Source organism: Emydura macquarii, unplaced genomic scaffold (assembly GCF_026122565.2).
Source record: "Emydura macquarii macquarii isolate MOO-44397 ecotype Brisbane River unplaced genomic scaffold, CSIRO-AGI_Emac_v2 contig_1790, whole genome shotgun sequence".
NCBI lineage: Eukaryota > Metazoa > Chordata > Testudines > Chelidae > Emydura > Emydura macquarii.
This window is the reverse complement of record NW_027131927.1, coordinates 27,405,158-27,428,815: the sequence shown is the minus strand read 5'-3', so window position 1 is coordinate 27,428,815 and position 23,658 is coordinate 27,405,158. Positions and strand designations below refer to the sequence as shown.

Here is a 23,658-nt window from a genome sequence, read left to right as displayed (position 1 = left end):
CCCAGTTCTTGCAGGGATAGTGTGGGGAGCTCAACCTCCCACACAAACATATTCTAAAAACTATTTTCATTAACTGCAACAGAAATGCTCTAATTCATACAAATTAGAGTAATTCTCAAAGAAACCTACTTATGTAAACAAGTATATTATGTGTACAAATCAATGTTACATAAATATATGGTTCCAGGCACATACTCCAACCAATATAGTAAAAAATATTCCCCCTTATTCCACTTGATCTGTATACTCCAAGCAGTACATTTCCCTTTCAGACTAAGAGGTTTGATTAAAAAGCTATGGCACAGGAGCCAGAGACTGGTGAGAGACAGATTAGTACAAGGTGGTAGGGATCAGGTGAGACCTGGTTCAGTGGAGCACAATGAAAAAGCAGAACATGAGATAGAGGAATAATGAAGAGGAAGAGAATAAGGTAGGTGAATTATATAGACAACAGAAAGTAAAATCGCCTAATGGTGATACATACAGAGTACAGCATGAGAATGGCAAGAGGAGAGACAGGATAGTGAGGGAAAATATGGCCAGAGAATTTTTAAAACATGGCTGAGAGTTTTTGTGTATCCAGAGGGATTAAAATTAGGAAGAATGGCTAGAATGCCATAGACCCAAAAATAAGATTTACTACTAAACAAATAGAGATGCTTATTCTGGAACATGGGTTGATCATAATGAGCACAGACAAGATGCATACATGTATGCAGAAACTGGTACTAAATATGTTGGCACCTGCTTAAATGGACATCAGGAAAAAGGACAAAACTGATTCACCTAAACTAGAAAAAAAAAAAGGCAAGCTTTGGAATCCACTAGGTCCTAGAAACTCTGTTTTTGACCTCAGATGTGAGAGGCATGGTGAATTATGGAGAGGCAATTTTAAGGCTGCAATCAACTTCGATTATAAAGCCCTATTTTAGCCCACCTCTGATGGCTTGGAAAATTGATTTTTCATGTAAATTGCCAGATTTCATAGAATCATACATTTTAAGGCTAGGGGAAACCATTATGACCATCTAGTCTGACTTTTTGCATAGCTTTGGTTGTACAATTTCACCAAGTGATTTCTGCATGTTGCATATACTTCCTGGCTGGGCTACAGCATACATTTTAGAAAGACATCTAAACTTGATTTAAAGAATCCACCAAATCCCTTTGTAAGTTGTTCCAGTGATTAATTATTCTTACTATTAAAAGTCTGCACTTCATTTTCAGTCTGAAATTATCCCTGTTATTTACCATGAGGGCCAAGTAAAATCCCTTTGTAAGTTGTTCCAGTGATTAATTATTCTTACTATTAAAAGTCTGCACTTCATTTTCAGTCTGAAATTATCCCTGTTATTTACCATGAGGGCCAAGTAAAATGTTTCTCCAAAGTCTGAAGATGTATCTAATGATATTTGAGTTACAGGCAACTGAAAAATTATCCTGATTTTACAAACTACTTTTTCATCAAGTTTGTAGGTTATTTTACATCTGTTTTTTCTTTTGTGCAGCCAAATTACGGGCTTCTTTTTTAACATATACATCAATGGGAAGTGATGTATCAGACAATTAAAGGAAAAAGTAGTACTGCCATGCTGTATGTTATTAATTTAATATACATAAATTTGTCTTTTTCAGAAGATATTTGTGCTGTTTTTTAAAACTTGAGAATACTCATAAAAGAACAGTATTCTATTCTGAATTAGAGTTATGTTGTGGAATTGTGATAAAATATGAATTACTTTATACTTGACATGAATAATTTGCTTATTATTTGGGCAATTTCAGATTTATGATGTCCTTAACTAATGATTTCTGTGCTTTTGAATGGTTGCATTTTTGCAAATAATGTGACAGCAAGAATACTGCTGTTATTCAGCTACCTTAATTGGTGTTGGAAACAAAGCGGGTTTGTTTGTTTGCTCTTAATATATACAAGCAGAGCAAGAATAAATGGACAAAGAGGAAGAGGAAACTTTGTCACTGTTAAAAAATGGAAACCTAAAAATATTGTTATGTTAAAACTCTAGTCAGTGGCTGATGAAGACCCCTTACCTACCAGATTACTGGGGAACCTCAGATGTTATCTTCTTGGGAACTGGTGGGCGCAGTAAGCCTTCTGCTGAAGCTACAGAGGATAAGATCATTGGGCCCTCTGTTGGACTAAAAGGCTTGTTTGTGACTTAGCCTATGCACCTACACAGGAGGTAAGGACCTATGCAAGCTACCTGGACCTTAGATCTAGGTTGGTCACCTGCTTACTCCCTTCCCTGAGCAGGTGGGGGAAAAATTAGGGGGAAGAGTGGGGAATGATCTTGGTTCCTCATCACTCCTCTGCTCACTGGCCAGAGTAGCTAAACCAGCACAGTGGCTAGTGTAAGCCAGCAGAAAATTACTATACCCTAGGAGCAAGGACAAAATAGTTGAGTTGACAGTTTACACACAAGCCTTTATCCTTTGCTTTAAGTTAAAATCTAGTGCAGAGAGAGGAAAGAGGAGAAGAAAGATGAGTGCAGGCGACAGCATGTGGCTCAGGTAAATGCTAGTTTAAAGGAGGAGTAAATCAAGGAACAAAGTTTACAGTGATAAATCGAACAGAATAGAGCAGAAGGAGCAGGAAATAAGAGAGAAGAAAACTTTCTTTTAAATTGGTAAAATAGCCCTGGATTATTCCTATTTTATAACAAAGTTCTGAAGATGTTAAACAACATTTTTATGAGTAAAACAAACCACCCACCCCCAACAACTAAAATTAAGGTATGGTAGAACTATACGTTAGTTCATTTTGAACTTTGCTTTGTTCTCTTGTCCTATCCATGTATTTAAATAACCACCTGTATGGTAGAGATAAGAGATCAGTTCTAGTTTTGCAAAACCATTTGCCTTTACTCACTCTCCTACACCAAATCTCCATTTCTAAATGAAATTAAAATCTTTAAAATTTCTGCAGTTTCCCAAATACTAAAATATATGAGGTTCTGAAATTGTTTTTCATTACCGATTTGGGTAATGCCACCTTTTCTTTTTGGTAACATTTTAAAAATCACGTGTGTGATATTGGTTAAAATTTGTTTGTTTTCTCTTTTCTAATATATAGTAATTATTTGTCATATTCTCTACAGACATTTTATTCTAGGAACTTGTTTCTGAAATTGTGGAAGTTCTACTCTTAAGAGCACTTGATTTCAATCAGTATCTAATTTTTTAACACCAAACTGTTTTGAATTAATAGCCAGGTAAGTACAGTTTGCACAGGGCTTTAATGATTACACTTTAGTGCATTGTGACCTTATTTCAAAGGTGCTGAGCAATCAGCAGCATCCACTGAAGACAGTGGGAGGTCCTGGATGCCTAGCACCTTCGAAAAATCAGGATTTAGGAACCTAGATTTAGTCATCCAGAGTAACATTTTCAAAAGTCAATGGAGGTCTTAGGTGTTTTTTAAAAACTTTACTCTCCAATCTTTAAAATCATAGCTATTGGCTTTTATCACTGTCATTATGGTACAGGTGCCCAAATGGTGGTGGTGGGTGTTCAAGATCTCTTTTTTTAGGGATAACTCCAAAGCACATTTACAGAATCTTTTTTCTGATCAGAAGTCAACTCGTATCGTATCATCAATATCACTCCATAATGCATTTAAAACTAAAATCAGTCATATTCCGAAAACTGCTTTGAAATAACACTTGAAATAAAGAAAATGGCGATAAAGCCAAAAAGGAATATTCAGATACCATGCTGTTTCTCTGTGTGTGCATGTGTAACTTCACATCTGAGTATAAACACAATGAAAAATAGCAAGACAATTTATCAAAAATGTTGATAACATTAACATTATATGCAATTCAAAGACATAGCAAAGGACTGATTATATCTAAAGCATTTTTTTCTCCAACACACAATGAATTCTTGCACTACAAGAGTGCCCCTGTAATAGAGCTTTCGATTAAAGACAAAAGGCAAATTTTGTATATTATGACAAAAGACATAATATACCTGTCTATTTTGAAGAGAATTTGAGTGACATTTTCAAACATGTTAAAGTGACTTAGGAGCCTAAGACCCATTTTCAAAACAGATTTAGTCATTGAGAAGTTAATGGGAATTAGGCTCCCAAGTGCCACATTTGTAAAGGTCCTTAGGTATCTAAAGATGCAGAGAGGAGCCTCGTGGGATTTTCAAAAGCACTGAAGCACAGCACCTATCTCCCATGAGACGTAGACTTTCAGGTGGATTTGAAAATGTCACTAAGCTCCTCTCTGCATTGTTAGGTGTCCAAAGACCTCTACAAATCTGGACCTAACTCACGTCTGAAAATGAGGCTTAAGCTACTAAGTCACTTGGTGCTTTTGAAAATGTTACCCTTGGCCTGATGCTAAAATATTAATTTATTAACAAGTTTGAGAACACATTCTAGATGTAAACGAGGCTAAACATTGGAAGACATTTTTCTTTTTGAATTTGTTTGGTATTATAAGGGGAATGAAATAATTCTCACCTATAGAGAGAGGGGATACTGCTTCTTCATTATAAGCCCCACACATCTGCAGAGCTGAAAACAGAGGCCTCTCTGGGCTTCAAAAATACATGCCTCAACCGTTTTAGCTACAGGAAAGACCTTTGTTACCTGTCAACTATAAAATGACCCCCCCTTTTTTTTAAGCTTCAACCAGAGTGCAATGTGCTTGCACAGACACAGTGGCCCCGTCTACAATGGGACATGCTGCAAAAAATTCTGAATCTTACTACCACTAATTCAGTACAATGTTGGAAGCCCTAGGCTTGGTCTACACTTACCCTGTGATTTGGCGGCAGTCAACGGGAGTTATGTAAGCTATTCTTCTGCACACCATCTTCACTGTACTGTGTCACTTGAGGGGGTGGATTAAAGACGTTGACTTCTGGATTGATTGAGCGGGTTTTCACTGACCGTTCAATCGATCCCGATAAGTTGATCTGACAGCGGCAACTTTGCTGCCATCAGTGTAGATACACACCTAGGGTAGGCAGACTCCTGGTAGCCAAGAAAATTTTTAATATTGTGCTAGCTAACCCTGCTTAAAACAGGACTACTCAGCATAGTCCTAAAAAGCTGATAGCTTGTCTGGACTACGGCTCCCAACAGTGAGAAGTTTTTGCAAAAATTTCCCTAGTGTAGACATGACCACAGTGCCTGCTTCTGGCTCCTGCAGAAGTCATTGGCAAAATATTGCTATTGAGATAAATTATAACTGGGCTCACTGAAATCAATGAAAGCAGGATGAGACTCAAAACTACCCACAAGAAAAATCATTAAAAACGTTTCCAAATTTCAGTGCATTTGTTTCAAATATAACTGGCACTTATGTTTCCAAGGAATGTTAAATACAAAGCAAATTCTAAGTGGTAATAACAAGCTATTTCTGAGCTTGTAGGAGCTTGTAGACAAAGTCAACATTTTAATCAATGTAATTTGTAATGACTAACACAAAAACAATTAAATCACTTTTTTTCATACACCGCAGAAATATTCTCCTTTGCCTTCAGAATAAATATGGCTAACTTCAGGCCAACCCATTTTTCCATCTTGTAGTTATGGGGTCAAACTAAAAATCAAAATTTATAATGAAAACTGATGTCTCTCTATAATTAGGATCAATATATTTTTTTAAATTCCTTCATTGCTTTTAGACCAAGTTTTTAGCATGTTTCTCGGGACCAGTTTTTAGTATTCACTTATTTTATCTGGTAGGTTAAGATGCACTTTTGGAGAGTATTTACTGTATAGATGCAGTATGCTGGTAAGTATTAAAATGAGACATTATCATGAAATTCATCCTTGATGAATGCAGAATTCCCTCGAAAACCAGCCCCACATTCTTCCAAACATTCCCAAGACAGGCATTTCCCTCCAGGAATCAGTGGAGCTACTACAGATTTAAAATGATGTCACTGGAATCAGACTCTGTCCCTCAATCCTTGTATTTTTTCCTTCATCTTTCTTCCAAAATCTCTCATAAGCTGCAACGATTGCAATTTGGTGTTTTATTTCCAACAACAGGAAGATGAGCAAGTGACTCCTTCCTTTATTCTGCTACACCTGGCAGAGGATTGTGTGGAGTGAAAAATTCTGAACTAACTTCAGAATACTTAGTAGAGTCCTTTGTAACTCCCAGTCTTCTAAAGTCTTTGATGCAAAGTTAATATTCAGATTCTACAGATCTGAGACTAAAGACTCAGCAGAATTTGCTAGCAGTTTCAGCAGATTTATGATTTATCCAATATTAAGACAGAGAAGTCATAGTGCGAGAAATGGTATTTGACACATGGTCAAAATTGTGGAGTATGCAACTCTAAGAGCTACAGTGATGGTGAGTGCTTACTACACCTTTATGGTTTAGAACAGTGTGTGTGGCAGAATTCAAAAGGCTGGTTAATGTGGTAGTCAGTTGCAGCCATATACGAATCTGGAGAAGGAACTCAAAAATGAAGAGGGGATGGATATAACTTGTAAATAAGGACCCACTCATTATGTTAATTCAATTCATTTTGTTACTTTAATATTTTTGCTGCTGTCATTTTGATCCAATTAAAGCTATGTGGTCAATTAAAAAGGCATATTTGGGTAATTAGGTTTTTAGGGAGACAAAATATGTGCCAAAAAAGGAAAGTTCTGCAGTGTACCACGTGGTTTTGTCCTTAATTTTGATTTAAACAAGAATACAACCATCCATATATTTATAATATCAGGAGTTGCCTAGATACAGCAACTGAAAAGAGAGATTATTCTGAAATCCATCAACATAAGTTTGACTAATCATTCTCAAGTTTCCATTGTCACAAGACACTTCTAGGCAAATAATAACAGATTAGGAGAGAAAAAGACAAATTTTTCTTGCTCTTTGCTGCCAAGACAACTTAATTTTTCATCTGAAGAAAAAACTTTCAGTATGATGAACAAACTGAATAAAAAATATGTAACTATATAATTTAAAGCATATAAGTACATTGCCTCATTTTTAATGAAAGCAATCAGTCAAAAAAGACAGTTTCCAATGTATTGTTCCTCACCCTCGAGCTATAATCGGACATTCTAACATTTTTGAGTAGGGGTAAGAGGTCTTTTTCACTTCTGGATTGGACCTGAGTCACAACTGCATTTAGTTTCCATTCTCATGAAAATGAAGTGCATTTTTGGAACTAAACTAGCCCATTTTCAAACAAAACTGTTTTCATTTTGAAGACATGCAAAATTTCAGAATTCTCTGTTTCTGCAGCCAAACTGATGTTTTCCTAAAATTTCACAAGCGCACAACATTTTGTGGTGTGAAAACATGAAAAGAAAAGTTGCAGAAACTTTTGCAAAAAAGTCCATCATTTCAATTCAACCCCAGAAATAACTACACACAGCATTTAAATGAAAGCCAGAAAAATTGTTTTTTTTCTTTGCCTCAGTTCAGCACAGTTAATAAACACATGCCTAATTCTAAGATTTCAATAGCACTACTCATGCTTAAAGTTAAGCATGTCCTCAAGTATTGGGGCTATCAAAGTACTTAAGCATATGCTTAACTTTGAGCCTGAGAGTAGTCCAATTCATTTCATTAGGGCTACTCATGTGCATAAAGTTGAGCATGTGCTTAAGTGCTTTGATGGATAGGTACCTTAGAGAGGATGACGTAATCCTGTGCAAGTTTGTCTTTTTTATCCATGCTAGAGGCAAGACATTCAGATACAGCACAGTTGCTTTTCTATTCACTAACTAAAACATCACACAACAATGCTCTCACAAACAGTGCAAGTTGATTTCATATTATAAATTGTATTTAAATGTTAAGGAATGTTGATAATATTCGATCACTAACTCATAGCCAGAAGTACAGACTGGTGGAAATTTTTTTTTTTTTTTTTTTAAATCAGTCATACCACACAGCAAACTGGCTGTACTAAGGCCATGTTTGCAAGAGTGAAAGATGTATATTTCACATAGAAGAATTTAGTTTATCTCAGCTAGCTAACATGTTAAAACTGTAAATGCCTTGTCTACATTAAGATTTTGACATGTGTTAATTGTGTTAACTGACATATGCTAAAACACACCCTTTTTCCTAATGAAGACAAGACCAATAAGAAATAAGGAGTCATAACTTGTTTTTTTTAAAAGTTGGTTAAGAAAGTAATTTATGCCAGAAAATAATTTTGGCATCCAGCCTTTATTATTATACTATATTATTTGAATGCCTTTTGTTGTTGTAAACATAAGGAAAAATCATAAAGTGGACAACATGGCAATACCTCTCCAGCTAATAAAAATAATCTTTATGTCAACTCCAGAAGGTACCCAGTAACCCCTCAGGAATAGAAACACAGTACAACAGTCTGATTTGGAACAAAAACAGAAATCATATGTCATTCTGAGTAATCCATCCAATAAATTAAATGGAAACATAAGAAAAGACCGTGAGCAAGTACCATGCATTCTTTGAGTCAGCAAACAAGGTGATACCATTGGCACTGACAGAATAATTGAAGAATTACCAATTCATCAGGCATTTTTACCAAAAGCCTTCCATATTCACAAATCACATGATGCATGATGGGCTCAGGATATCTGTCAATGTTTAAAAAAAAAATGCTTTGTAGCTGCTATTTCCTTCTTAACTACAGATTTGCTAACAAAGTTGAAAAATCGTTCAATATAGAGACCTTATTTCAAATGGCCTGGAAATGCCATGAGACGATCTGCAAGGGCCTGAAGTATCCTGTATAACTCAACTTCTTGGTGCCTGGGCATTTGCATTCTTTCCATTAAGAAGAAAGTCCCTGCAGTCACTTCTGAAGCTTTGAAACCTTCCATTCAGTTTTAAAATCCTTCTTTGCAATACTCAAGAGTAGTGCTTTAACACTAAAATCAAAAGCCAAAGTTTTCAAAAGTGTTGCCTAAAACTAGGCACTTAAATCCATATTTTGGCACCTAAATAAAAGTGGCTTGATTCTCAGAGGTTCTGAACTTCTGCCAAATATAGCGAAGACAAAGAATAGGGATTTACAATAGCCCAGCATGGAGGTGATAAATATATGAACTTCTGTGGCCAGATCATAATCCAAGAAAAATAGAGTCTTGTTATCCTGAGATGGAAGACACTTCTTTAACAGCCGCTATTTCATTTTCCAGGTGTAGTGGTAGGTTTTTCATGATCCCATACCTGTACATGAACTTAACTGCTGGGACCATATGCTCTTAAAGTGTTTAACTCTTCTGATTAGCACATCTTGATCTTTCCTGGGTCAGTCTGGGTCAGTCCACAACACAAACATTTTACCTTTCCATGCTCTTCTTTTACTTGTTTTCTCTTTTGATTGTATATTTTTCTACCTTCCATTCCTACAGAATCAGTGCTGACTGTGAATCAGGCCATCCAGAAATCTCTCCACAATAGGAGTTAATGAAATGGCTTCAATAAGTGCTCAATCTGAGCATCAAAAAGCCATTCTAACTAATTAACATTTAGTCCATGATCCCAAGGGTTTGTTCTCTGGGTGGCTAGCCCTTGCTACCACAACTACACTATTATTTTTAGCATATTAGTGCAAGTATGTTTACACAAGCTGGGAATAAACAACCCCAACTCCAAGTGTAGATGTAGTAGCCCTTCACCTTTATGGTACTGCAATCCTGGGGTCTGATGGCAGCTTGTGCAGACATACCACAGGTAGCTTTAATTTAGGTAGCTTGGTACCTGAGAAGTGAAGCAGCAGCAGCATGCACCTCAGTATGGAATGTACAAGCCTGTCCAGAATCCTGGATAATTATACATGGGGCAAGCCTACACCGAAGTGTGTGCTGCTGCAGTATTGCGGCCCCAGTACTCTAGCTAACTGGATTATAAAGCTAGCTCGGGTATTTGTAGTAGACATACCCTTAGTGAAAGTAAATCTCATCATTGTGTCCCCATCTTTCACTCTCCAAGGAACTGGCCTGGATTCAGTTTAAGTAGCTCTGAGGTTGCACTAACCTATGCACATCCCTATGGCACATGCCTCCTCCTTGCCCCATCCCATTCCTTAGAGACCCATAGACTCTAAGGTCAGAAGGGACCACTATGATCATGCAGTCTGACCTCTTATACAACGTAGGCCATAGAACCTCACCCACCCACTCCTGTAATAAACCCCTAACCTATGATTGAGTTATTGAAGTCCAAAAATCATGGTTTGAAGACTTCAAGGTACAGAGAATCCACCAGCAAATGATCTGTGCCCCATGCTATAGAGGAAGGCAAACCCCTTCCCCCCATGGTTTCTCCAATCTGCCTCGAGGAAAAATTTCTTCCCGACCCCAGATATGGTGATCAGCTAAACCCTGAGCATGTGGGCAAGACTCACCAGCCAGACACCTGGAAAGAATTCTCTGGAGTAACTCAGAACCCACCCCATCTAACATCCCATCACAGGCCATTGAGCATATTTACTGCTAGTAGTCAAAGATCAGTTAATTGCCAAATCTCTGAATGCCTCTGACATGCTCCCTGCATTGGGGTCTTGCCTGGAGAACTGAATTTTAAGGAAGATTTTGAAGGGATGGAGAGTGAGCAATTGGTAGATGTAGAGTGGGAGACAGCTATAAGCAAAAGGAGTGGTATAAAACCAACGGTGGGAAAAGTTAATGAGAAGTAGTAGTCAGGAATAAAGGAATGGGAAAGCAAAAGGAGCAGGTGTGGAGTGCTAAGGTTGTAAGTGTAGGTAAAAACTACAGAAGGCATTATAGATAACCCTAGGCAGTAAAATAATTAAAAAAGAAGCAATATCTTGTGAGTCTGTGACATATAAGTCAGAACCTATTTTGAACAACAGGAAGGCTGGGAGAAACATGAAAGACATTTTTCTCTTGCAAAGCTTTTTTCTATATCACTAAGATACAAAAAAACTTCTCCTCTGAGTATTCAACCTCCTTTTGTTCATGTATTTGTTTGTTGGCTGCTTATTTAGAGGAATAGCAGCTTGTATATCAGTGGTATAGATAAAAGCACCTCATTCTGAAAAGTATATGTCAAAAATACATATTCTCACAAATGTCAAATGCCAACTGACAAATGTCAAAAATACTACAGTGTTTCCCATTCAAAATATCCATTGTAGCACATGCTCCAACCACACTTTTGTGTGTAAAAGCAAGATTTCTTCTACTACTCATACCATGTTAGCTTTGATTAATCTAGTATATGGCAATGATCAAACTACTGTATCCCAAGCACCAGACACTGGTAGACTATTATGTATAAGCCATCTGCAGTGTGTAGGATGTCTAATCAGGAAGACTGTGCTAGACAGTGGAATTCACAGATATCAAGTGGTACACAGAAGACAACTCTTTAGGAGCAACACTATGTGGATAGAAAAGCCTGTTGCTGCATTTGTTAATGGAACTTTTTGGGTGTTTCCTCTCAGAATGAGCAATTTTATACAGTAAACTCCATTGTCATGAATGTGAACTTTCCAATGCTATGACTGATTTTTAGTTGTGACAGAGCAGTCCCATGAAGATTGTAGGGGATACTTCTACCAAATAACTGCTGCATGGTGTGTACATGGTTTGATGTGGCTGTTAGAAAGCCAGGAGGCCATTATTAGTTTCTTAAATTGTTTGCTTAAAACAATTTTCCATGGATATAAATGATTGAAGGTAAGTATAATTTTCAAAGGCACCTAAAAGACCTGGGCACCAAAATCACATTGATTTTCAGTGGGATTTAGCATCTAAATGACTCAGGAGTTTAAATCCCACTGAAAATCAATGGGACTTAGGCTCTTGAGTCACTGAAAATTTTACCCAGTGTGACTAAAATTGATTGGTTACTCCTCAAAAATCTTACCCTCCTTCATCCACTTGACTTATTGCAAAATACTGGCCTTCAATGGGAGTTTTACCATGATTTCACCCTCCATCCTCCCCTATATCTACATAAAACATGCTAATTAAGGAATGCCTCAAAAATTGAATACATATTTGTTTAGAAATATCAGTCAACTTGCTACATGCACTTGCTGCCATTAGAAATGGAAAACACAAAGTATTAGGTGTTTTCTAATATATGCTTCTGCATGAGGCCTCTATAACAAAACATGAACTACGTTTTAATTAGTGTGTTAAATCAGAACAGATGTGAACTTTGGTTAATCATCTCAATTCTCAAACCATCAACTGAGCAATGTTGTAATCTAGACAGTATCACATAAAATATCAGCTCAAGTCTAGCTCCAAGTAATAAGAATCTGGTATCAGTGAATGATATTTTTACTGGAATTATTGTGATGACTACATTTAACTTAAACCTATTCACAATTAAAACATATAAATATAAAATTTAATAAATATATTATTTTATCCTATCTATATTAAATTAGTATAATTGCTTTCTAAATGGCCCTTGCAAGTATAATTATCAAGTTACAGAGAATCATAGAAAATGCCAAACCAGTCCATCTAGTCCAATACTCTGTGTCTAACAGCAGTCAATACAAGATGCTTCACAGAAAAGTGTAAGGATGGACATTTATGAAGTAACTTCCCCACAGGAGAAGTTTCCTATAAACTGCAAGAAGATACTAGTTGGGCATATACACCAAGGCATTGGATTTACATTACTTATAAATGTTCATCGCATAAAATGCATTGAAAAGAAGAACATCCACATTTCCAAGTGTCTCTTTTTTATCCTCTTATGATCTTTGTCAGATTTGGATCTTGTAACAATAAGTTTCATGGGTTAATTATGCCCTGGAATAAAAAATAGAGTTTTTTCTTTCACCAGCTTCAAACATACTTCCCTTCCATGTCTGTGAATGGCTCCTTGTCCTTGTAGTATGAGAAAGAGTAAACAGGAATACCCAACTGACCTTCTCTGAATTGCTCATTATTTTGTACACCTCTGTTATGCTCACTCTTATTAGTTTCCTCTCTAAACTTAACTGTACCAAATTTTTCAAATCTCTTGTCACATGGTAGATTTTCTTCGCATCTGTTCATTTCCACTGCCTGTGTCTGGGTCTCTTCTACTCCTGTGTTATCTCTCTCTCTCTCTCTTTTTTTTTTTTTTTTTTTTTAAAGATATGGTGACCAGAATTGAACACAGTATTTAAGTAGACATTTCTGCAAGCCAAAAAGTTGATTAATTAAGTTAAACGAAGACAACTAGATGTTCTAAAGAAAAATAAGTCTGTTGCTCTTAAAATTAAATAGTTCTTAAATTTAAACATAAGTTCAGAAATATTAAATCAGACTCAAGTTATTGCTCAGAGAACAAGGACAGGTCCAATAATTTGGTTCTCAGGGTTTTTGTCAAGGACACATCCAAGTACCAATGACATCCATCCCAGTTCAGTTTATAAGATGTTACAGGAACTCTGCTCATGGTGATATGGCTGCAGGCATTGTGTACATTAAGTTATCAGCAACAGACGATGGCACAGAGCTTGACAGAACATGAATGGAAACATCCATTCCATTGTTGGAACATGCAGAGAAGCAGGTAGTTGTATTTCAGGACTGTGCACACACCTTACCTGTTCCTCCTTCCCAGGCTCAGATTTCACCTTTCACCATAGTATGCAGATGAACACCATAGCTCAGCATGCACTGACTTTATTGTATATGACCAGATTCCTTTATCCACCTCATATCCCTCACGTATATGAAATAAGAAAGTGGCCCAATACATCAGGGCAAGCAGTCTCAATGTTATCTTTCAGAAAAAAAGCAGCCTTTGAATTGTTGGGTGAGAGCTGCTCCTGGAAAGTCTTGATTTCACCTAACAGATATTGTGTGGGTCTCTTTATATATACACCACCTACAATCACTTGGAAGAAACAACTGCCAAAAAACCACCAATATCATCTCAACTGATTTACTTCTATCATCTTTTATAGCATCACCACTGACCTGAGGGTTTTCTCTGCAGGAAATGTAGCAATACCCAAGTGCCAGAATCAATTATTTCTTTTGGGACTGAAACAATTCTCCTAAAGAAAATCAGTGTCATGGTATTTCATGAAGGCTCCTTCTGCCTGGCACTCACAGCACCTGTTCTTACAGGAGATCTATGGTTTAAAAGGTCATTTCTACTAAAACGTTCTCTGCTTATTACAAGAAAAACAGAGATACTGAAGTGCTGTACTACTTTATTCTGCAATAGGTTTTCTGTTTCTATAGCTATGAATTCTATTCATTTATCAATCATAGTGCCTCGTTCAGACCTTATGCATTTTGCAGTATACGAGTGGCTATTCTGTATGCATTTGAATGCAAAACGTAATGCTTCAGAAATACAGTTGTAGCTGTTACAGAACAACAGGCTTCACTGCTCTTTTGGGAAGGACTACCAACAGGTTAACATATTCTGCATTATTAAATCGGACTCCCCTGTTAAACATTAGCTATTGTAAAGCCTCCTTGCAATAAAGAACCATAAGGCTATCCAGAAGTTTAAGACTTTTCTCCCACTTCTTTTCTTTTTTCAGTCTAACTGTTTTATCACTTGCTATCAAATACTTGGCTATTTGCACAGAAAACACCACACACTTTAAATCATACAAATATTAGACTCTTATTTAGTGTATCTAGTCTCACCTTGCGGATGCCTCTGCCAAGATCTTCTCCATAATTGGTCCCTAGAATTTCAAAATGGACATTGGGATTCCCTCCATTTTCTGCAAATTCCAGTTCTCCAGTCAAGCCACTCACTCCACCCTGATGGAAATAAAGAAGGTGGAGTGAAAACTCAAAAGTGTCCAACTAAACCATACATGTACATGGCACTTCTGCACTAGCTATACAAAATATTGACAGAAATAGCAGTAATTGGTGAACTTTTGAATAGGGACTCAAAATTTGGTAGGGTATGTGTGCATACATGCGTTTTATGTCATAGATGTGCCTTTGCCCCATGAAAAGTCACCCAAATTCAGGTAAGTTATAGAGTTTAAAGATTTTAGCTGCTCAAGAGTCCATCCTCACTGAGCATGCTCAAGTCTCTCACCTCTCTTAGCACTGACCACACCGTGCATGCACTATCCCAATCAGCGTGACTGAGCATGTTGCCTCCAGCCAAGGACTACAAAGGCAAACCCAAAATTTCCCTGTAATGGCTGCTCCAGGCCAGGATGGCAGAATGACTTGCCCACTGGCACCCACGCCAGGTGGAGGGGGAACCCATCTGCTTCAGATGCAGAGGGGACAAAAGCCTGACTTAGGACATTGTGGTGGAAGTTCTGTGAGTATAAACTGGGACAAGGAGCCAGGGGGCAAAGATTGGGAGAGGAGTCTGATAGGGGATTGGGTAGTCTGGGACTGGCTGAGCAGGAAGATTAGACTGTGAGTGAGGGAAGAAAACAGGTAGGAGGAGCCAGGGAACTAAGGAATTGTTGGGGGAAACCGATATCAAATGAGGAAACTGGGACTGACCGGACAAGTAGACTAGGAGCAGGTGAGATGGGGAAAAAGTGGAAGGAAGGGAGACATATCTGACAAGGAGCTGTGTGTGGGGGTGAACTGCGGCTGGCTGGGTAAAGGGACAAGGAGCTTGGGGAAGTGAGGACAGACTGGATGAGAAGCTTGAGGAAGGAGACTAGGACTGGCAGTGAATGGGGATAGGAAACAGGGTGTGGGGAGAGGCAACTGGACTCTGGGGAGTGCAGTGGAGAGGAAGACACACAAGTCAGGGTGTGAGGGAGGAAACAGACTGGCTGAGTAAGGAGAGTCTGGACAGGGTGAGACTAAGGCTTACTGAGCAAGGAGACTGGGACTGACAATGTGAAGAGAATGGGACTGAGATGGGAAGCCAGTGGTGGGAAAGAGAGAGGTCTGGGACAGGAACACATTAGATGGAATGTGATATTACTTAACATCAATATGTCAAAATCATAATCATAATTCATATGAGAATCACCACATAGGAACTTTGTGGCAGAGTCAGGGATAGAATCCAATTCTCCAAGACGGTATTCAACTGCCTTAACCTTGAGGCTATTCCTCCTCTTACTGCAGTCCTCTGCCTTATTCCCTAGTCACCTTCCATTTTATGCAACAGATGAAATAGGGGTCCTACAGATACCTGTCTCCTTTACTACACAACCCTTATTCATCCCCAGAGCAGGTCCAACCCATGCTCTGAATGAGGCAAGGGTCCCATGGAAAAAAATGGTATGTAATCATGTAATTAAAGACCTTATGAGTATTTGACTTCTCAAAAAATGTTATTTTAGTTTGTGTAATTTCCTAGCTTTGTAAAAAAGCAGACTGAAAAAGAATTCCATCATGTGGCATTATATTGACACCCATATGTATCATCAGCAGAGATGGAATCTTTAGATCCACAATGCAGATCTGTGCACTTTTGCGCTAATGAAGTAACTGATAGCAACAGTAGGTTGTCCTCCTCTATGCGTACCAGCACTGGAGAGGGTTCAGACACAAATATTGCCAGTGGATTTTACTGATATTTACTGACAGCGGGGAACTGCTGAGATTCAGGAATCTTATGCACATATTCTTCTACATGTTTTTCTTAACCATGATCTCTTCTGTTTTGTCCCCTCCAACCTGTCTCTGTTCCAGGCCTGTTTCTTCTCCACCCCCATTTATTCCAGTCCAGGGACTGGCTTGCTGCCTTCTTAAACTGTCTCAGGGAGATCTCAGTGACTGGTTGTTGAGAAACACTTATGTAAGTTCTCTAATGAAAGCCTGCACCATACTGCTCCTCCTAATCATTACAAGAAGTATGTAGGAGTGATAAACATTTAAGGCTTTATGTTTATATGCTAAAAAAATACACTCCCTCGGTCTAAGAGTTAAAACAGGTCACCAAAAGGTAGTCCAGAGACTCCTGGCAAGCAGAGGAAATGTATGCTTATCTCACTTTGGCTTGTCATATGCAAACTGAGTACTGTATGGTTCACAATGGGCATCCACTCACTAGTCTGAGCCAAATGATAATGAAAGAACTCTCAAAGAGAGGAAATTAACAGGATGAGGTAAACAGCACGAGTTATCCTGTTTAGGGGTAAAACAATGAAAGTGTGTTATGATTTTGTTTTATATGTAACCATTTGTTCCCCTTTCTTACTGTTTTAATTTTAATTTCTAGTCATTTTAAAATAAATTTCCTTTTGTTTTATAATTTAACTCAAGTGCTGTGCATAATACAGGAGTGGTAGTCTAAGGTGAAACTGGTTAATCCTGGTACACTGTTCCTTTGAGAACAGAGGATCTGGGATTTCTGTGGGTATCCAGTGACAGAGGCTGGATACCACAGGACACTGGGGACTGTGGTGCATCATTTGTCCATCTGCAAAGGTAGGCAGGGTAGGCAAAGGCAAAGGTAGGGTTCACATATCCCAGAGGAGGACGCTTGAATGGCTGACAAGTTGGTTGTGCTAGGAAGCTAACATCCAGCTAGCACAGGTAAGACTGCCTCAGGCTGGAGGCAAGTGGTAACAAGGTGACTCTCAGCCCTGGAGGGCCAAAGAAGTCTCCATGCACAATTAGTCCTAGTTTCTCCCTCCAAGATCCTCATTCAATCTGTCTCTCCCTTTATTCCTGGCGTCCAGTCATCCCCCTCCTCAGCTCCTAATTCCAGTCTTTCTCCCCAGCTCCTCATCCAGTCTCAGGCCAGGTCTATATTAAAAAAAATTGAGTTGATCCAGCTATGTTACTCTAGAGGGTGAAAAATTCTTCCATCAACATAGCTACTGTCTCTCAGAGACGTGGATTTACTACAGCAATGGGAGAAGCTCTCCTGTCACTGCAATGAGTGTCTACCCTGAAGCACTGCAGCTATGACATTGCAATGTTTCCAGTGTAGACATACCCTCAATCTCCCCCACGGCTCCTTATCCCAGTCTCCTTGTACAATTAGTCCGTCTTCCCCCACTTCCTCATCCAATCACTGTAACCCCCTAAAACTGATTTCCCCATCCCCCCCACCTCATCTTCTTACCCAGTTCCCAGTCCACTTGCTCAACCAGTCCCAGCCCTCCAACCCCAAGTCCCAACTTCCTTACCCAGATAGTCTCAACATCCTCTCCACCCCCTAGCTCCATTCCCAGTGTCCAACATCCAACCTCTAGCCTCCAGTTCCCATTTCACTTTCTTTAACCAGCTAGTATGAGTACCTCTCCCAACTCACAGCCATAGCTTACTGTGATGCTAGCAGACCAGGTGCCAGATCTTGCCAAGGCTTTAGGCCTCAGCCAAGCACTGACAAATACATTGCTGGCCACCAGTCCAGCTCACCTGTGTTTGAGTATGGCTACAGTGGGTATTGGACTTATAACAATGTGTTTAGTCTTTATGAAATGCTTGTAAGTTGCTGCATGCATTAATCTCACTTATAATATCTTTATCACCTGCAATAAGGTAACATTTAAGTATCTGCTTTATAACCATAAAAAAGTTAGCTCTGAAACTGTCAACCTGTCAGAAGGGATCATCTCTTGCTCATCAGGAAAGACTATCAAAACAAAATGGGTGATTGTGGGACATCACAATACAAAGACTTTGCTAACTTCCCCTGCATAGGCTATGTACAAAAGGTCTTATCCCATCAGCTTGAATTCTGGAAGAAGGAAACAAAGATAGTGGACATGAAAATTTTTCATCTCTTTGCTGTTTAGACTCTCACAGGGCTGTAGCCACGAAACAGAAGCAGAGATCCCCAGGGTCAACCCTAAAAGACATTCAGTGCTGACAGATTGCTACAACTCTGTCACCTTTTGGAAATCATAGACTAAGTCATTCGCATATATATGTTTGCCCGCCTTAACCTGTAAAAACTTTTGTTTCTTTTTCCTAGTTAATAAATTCTTAGTTAGTGGCTACAAGCGTTGTTTTTGGTGTGAGATTTGAGGTACAAATTAACATGGGGTAAGTGATTGGTCTCTTGGGACTGAGAGAAAGCTGAATCTTTTGTCATTTTTGGTGTATTTCAACCAACTATCACTATGTCCAGATTGGCAAAATAGACTAGAGTGCCCAAGGGGACTGTCTGTGACTCCATGACAAGACTGTTACAGGGCTTCAGGAGTTCACATTTGTTACTGGGTTGGTGAAATCTAATTATAGAACATACAATCAGGTTGGGGTGTCTGCCCTCCTTTAGACAGTCTGCCTGAGGTGGGGACTCACGGTCATAAACCACTCCAGACAGCATGATATTTAATTCTCTCCACCTCTAGGATATTGACTCTTCTGAGTTAAAGCATATATCCCAGCCCCTTTGAGATGTTACAAATTTCCAAGGTTTGGGCATATGCCCACTCTCTGTAAGGGAAAAATTAGATGTGTAGGAGAACACTCACATGAGAACTGCATGGAAGGAACAGAACTAACATGCTTCAATTATGGGGATAATCACAGTGCAGCCTTCAAAGGGTGTTTGGCAGCAGAACGAACTAGAGTGATACATAAAATTAAAACTTTCCATAAGATATCCTATTCAGAAGCTACCAAAAATATTCACAGTGAAATGTGGAGAAAGAGGAAAATGCCAGAGAGGTAGAAGAGCTACTGGTACAAAAACATGCAGTTCAGGGCAGGAAATATAATATAAGGGGAATAGATGAAGATGCACTGCTTGTAGGGGAAGAGAAATGTATAGTATTTAGTATAGAAGTGATCAATTGCACTTACACACAGGGAAGAAGACTGAAAGAATAAAAATTATAACAATAGCAGCAGACAAATATTTGCATATAGGCAAATCTCAATAGACTGTATTCATGCAATTTTAAATGAAGGTAATAATGTATTTAAACAACAGGGTTCTATATATTTGGTTTTTTTTGGGTTTTTTTTTGCTTGAATGCACAAAAGTTACAAACATATGGTCAGGAATGAAAGAAAACTGTTTTTGAAATGGAAAAAAAAACCCCTGATGTGATATGTGTACAAAAATATGGTCAGTGAAAAAACTTAAGTTTAGACTTCCAGGATCTGACTTAATCAGACATGACAGAGAAATAGCAAGAGGAGGAGGTTTCTGTATATTTATAAAGGAAAGTCTCAGTTATGTTGACAGGGATGTACAGAAACAAGCAAAAAGTTTTGAGTACAATGCTGTTGGGATTCCTCTGTAGAATAATAGCACCTTTATACAAATCTCTAATGTTTATATCCCACGTAAAAAATTAGACAATCTAGAATTGGAAGAGTTCATAACAAGCAATCTGACAAGTAAATGCAGCTGGGAAATCTGTAAAGATGATGGAATAGGAAGTGCTAATTACATGTCATGACCAAGGTAATGCTGAAAACCCTGATGGAATTCCTACCTGGAACCTTAGAAAAGCAAACCAAGGACTCTAAGAATAAATGTGCTGAGTATCTAAGTAGTAATTGCTTAAGTGATAATCTAGAGGAATTCCATGATAATATAATAAAGGTAGGTTGGCTGCTTCTACCACTCCTTGTAAGACATCAAATTGCCACAAATTCAGAAATCCAGTTTCCTCACCAAATGAAGATTGTAAAGCAGCAAGTAAAGAAAGAAATGAGGCATACAAACAAGCAAAAAGTACAATGAATAACAAGGACTTAACAAATAATAAAAGATGAAAAGCAGTGGCACAAAGAATTATTAAAAAGGCAAAAAGAGTTGGAGAAAGTATCATGGGAAAATGAATAATGATTTCAAGGTTTCAGAGATATAGAAAGAAGTTAAATGAATTAATGGGAGATGGAGTAAAAACAAATTTATATACCTGGTCTTATAGTAAATTATAAAGTTGAAAGTCCTAAGTTAGGAAAAGTAGACTTTTTAGCAAAAGAGTTCCAAAAAATGAGTAGTGATACAAATCAAAGTAAAGAGTTTGGTTAACAAAAAAGAATGTTTTCTGAAGAAAATTGTGAGTTCTTATATGGCTGGATAGACAATATAGATGATGTACTAAAAGAAAATTTCAGCATATAGGAACTCAAAAAAGCTGTATACAAAAGTAAAAGTACAACCCTAGGTAAAGATAGCATACATAATGCAATGCTTAAGCACGTACTGGAATGGAGTTTAAGAGCTTTATTGAAATTACATTAAAGAATTAGAGCCGATCCAAATCCAAGCTCTGAGAATCGCATATGGTATGAGTATTATAAGTCTGTTGTGTATGCTGCAGATAGCAACTAGAGAAGTGCCTAGAAAATTAAGGATGAAATCATTTGATTTAACATTTTGGGATAAGGTTAATAGAAATCAGACAGGAAGTCACTGGGCTCCACAAACTCCCACATGTTAACAGGGTCAAAAGATGAGTAAATGATTTGGATGAAAAGGATGATCTGGAAGAAATTAAAATCTTTAGTCATCGGAAGTCAAATGACAGCTGGATGGTTGTCTCTCCAATTGTAGATCTGGAATGTTATGATAAAACAAAGGGAAGAGCAGGACCGTCAAATATGACAACGAAGATTTATGAGTTTATACATGGCAAATGGGGTCAGCATTGCCAAATCTATACTGATGGCTCTGGAATGACAACTTAGGTTGAGTTAGAATCATCTTTTGTGCTCCTAAATTTGGAATTAACAGATTTGTGAGACTATCCAATTTTATGGGCCACTATGACAGTTGAATTGATAGACATACTCTTGGCTCTGACCTGGATAAGGATGTATACCCAGTTATGATGTCTATCCTATCTGACTCTTTTTGTCAGGTATAATGGTGATTAGAAAGGAAGCCTCAGAAAACAGGAATGACTTAATCAATGAAATATTGTTCTTAACTACAGAGATAGTACAATTGGGTATACATAGAATCACAGAACAGGAAGGGACCTCGAGAGGTCTTCTAGTCCAGTCTGCTGCACTCAAGGCAGGACCAAGCATTATCTAGACCATCCAGGACAGGTGTCTGTCTAACCTGCTCTTAAACATCTCCAGTGACGGAGATTCCAAAACCTCGCTAGGCAATTTATTTCAGTGCTTAATTACCCTGACAGGAAATTTTTCCTAATGTCCAACCTAAACTGCCCAACCTTGCTACAATGTAAGCCCATTGCCTCTTGTCCTATTCTCAGGGGTTAATGAAAACAATTTTTTTCCTCCTCTAACAACCTTTTATGTATTTAAAACTGTTCTGTCCCCCTTCAGTCGTCTCTTCTCCAGACTAAACCAACCCAATTTTTTCAATCTTTCCCCATAGGTCATGTTTTCTAAAGCTTTAATCAGTTTTGTTGCTCTTCTCTGGACTTTTTCCAATTTGTCCACATATTTCCTGAAATGTGGCATCCAGAACTGGACTCAGTACTCCAGTTAAGGCCTAATCAGTGCAGAGTAGAGCGGAAGAATTACTTCTTGTGTCTTGCTCACAACATTCCTACTAATACATTCCAGAATTATGTTTGGGTTTGTTTTTTTTTTTTTGCAACAGTGTTACATAGTTGACTCATACTTAGCTTGTAATCCACTATGACGCCTAGATCCCTTTCCAGAGTACTCCTTCCTAGGCAGTCATTTTCCATTTTGTATGTGTTCAACTGATTATTCCTTCATAAGTGGAGTACTTTGCATTTGTCCTTATTGAATTTCATCCTATTTACTGCAGACCATTTCTCCAGTTTGTCCAGATCATTTTGAATTTTAATCCTATCCTCTAAAGCACTTGCAACCCCTCCCAGCTTTATCTTCTGTAAATTTTATAAATGTACTCTATGCCATTATCTAAATCATTGACAAAGATATTGAATATAGAGTAATAGTGTGGATTCCACTACATTGGGATTCCGGGCAATGAAATCGCAAATAAAGCAGCAAAAAATGCCTTAAAATTGAGAAAGTTGATATAAAAATATCTCAGAGCAAACAGAACTTCAAAAGTTTGGTAAAGAGAGAACTTAAGGAGGAATGGCAAGAACTATGGACCAAAGAGAAAAAAGGACAAAGGTTCTATGAAAAATGTCCTAAACTTGAGTATAATGCAATACACATAATAGGAATGATAAAAGGAGTGAAGAAACTATATTTAGAGTGCTAACAGGTCACTATGACCTGAATGGTAATTTAAATTACCATTACAAAGATGGGCTGTGAGAGACACACAAAATCCAAGAAATAGATGAGTATCTGCTGTAGCAATGCAAGCAGAATTACACAGAAAGAAAGATTCTCCATAAAGAACGAAGACCATGTAGGTGAAGGAATATCATCTGAAGGGATTGGACAGAGTACCCGGAAAGTGGGATAGCATTACTTTGCTTTTCTAAAGATACAGGACTGGGTGGGAGGATAAAGATTTGTGTTTATTCAAAAACTGCTATAGGTGGTGGTCATAGCCTCAGATGCTGTGCCATAAAACAGGAAAAGAAAAAAACAAAAGAAAGAAGGGGACAGGAAGGAGTCTCTCTCTAGAGAGGAGGAGAGTTGGCATGAGACAAGGAGGATTTGTAGGGAGGAGTAAATCCTGGGATCCTGTGTGGGAATAGAGAGTCTGGCAAGAACCAGAGAGGAGGTAAAATAGCCACACTGAGGAGAGGAGGCTCCATTGGTAACCCAGAGGGGGACCAGAAGATAGGGAGGAAAGGTTGGAAGGAGCCAAGGGGAACAGCAATGAGGTTTGGGATTGTATAGACTGGTTGCTAGACACTGGGTTCCTGGAGTGGAACCTGGAGCAGTGGGTGGCTCTGGATTCCTCAATC

At 38.2% G+C, this 23,658-nt stretch overlaps 1 protein-coding gene across 2 annotated transcripts in view; it reads right to left on the bottom strand.

The window, feature by feature from the left end:
* Positions 1 to 23,658, bottom strand: part of GRID2 (glutamate ionotropic receptor delta type subunit 2) — a 963,383-nt gene that overhangs the window by 279,165 nt on the left and 660,560 nt on the right. For both annotated transcript variants that reach the window (XM_067557183.1, XM_067557186.1), the window contains one exon: positions 14,603 to 14,722. In XM_067557183.1, coding sequence (XP_067413284.1) covers positions 14,603 to 14,722 — 120 coding nt within the window. The remainder of the gene's footprint in view (positions 1 to 14,602; positions 14,723 to 23,658) is intronic.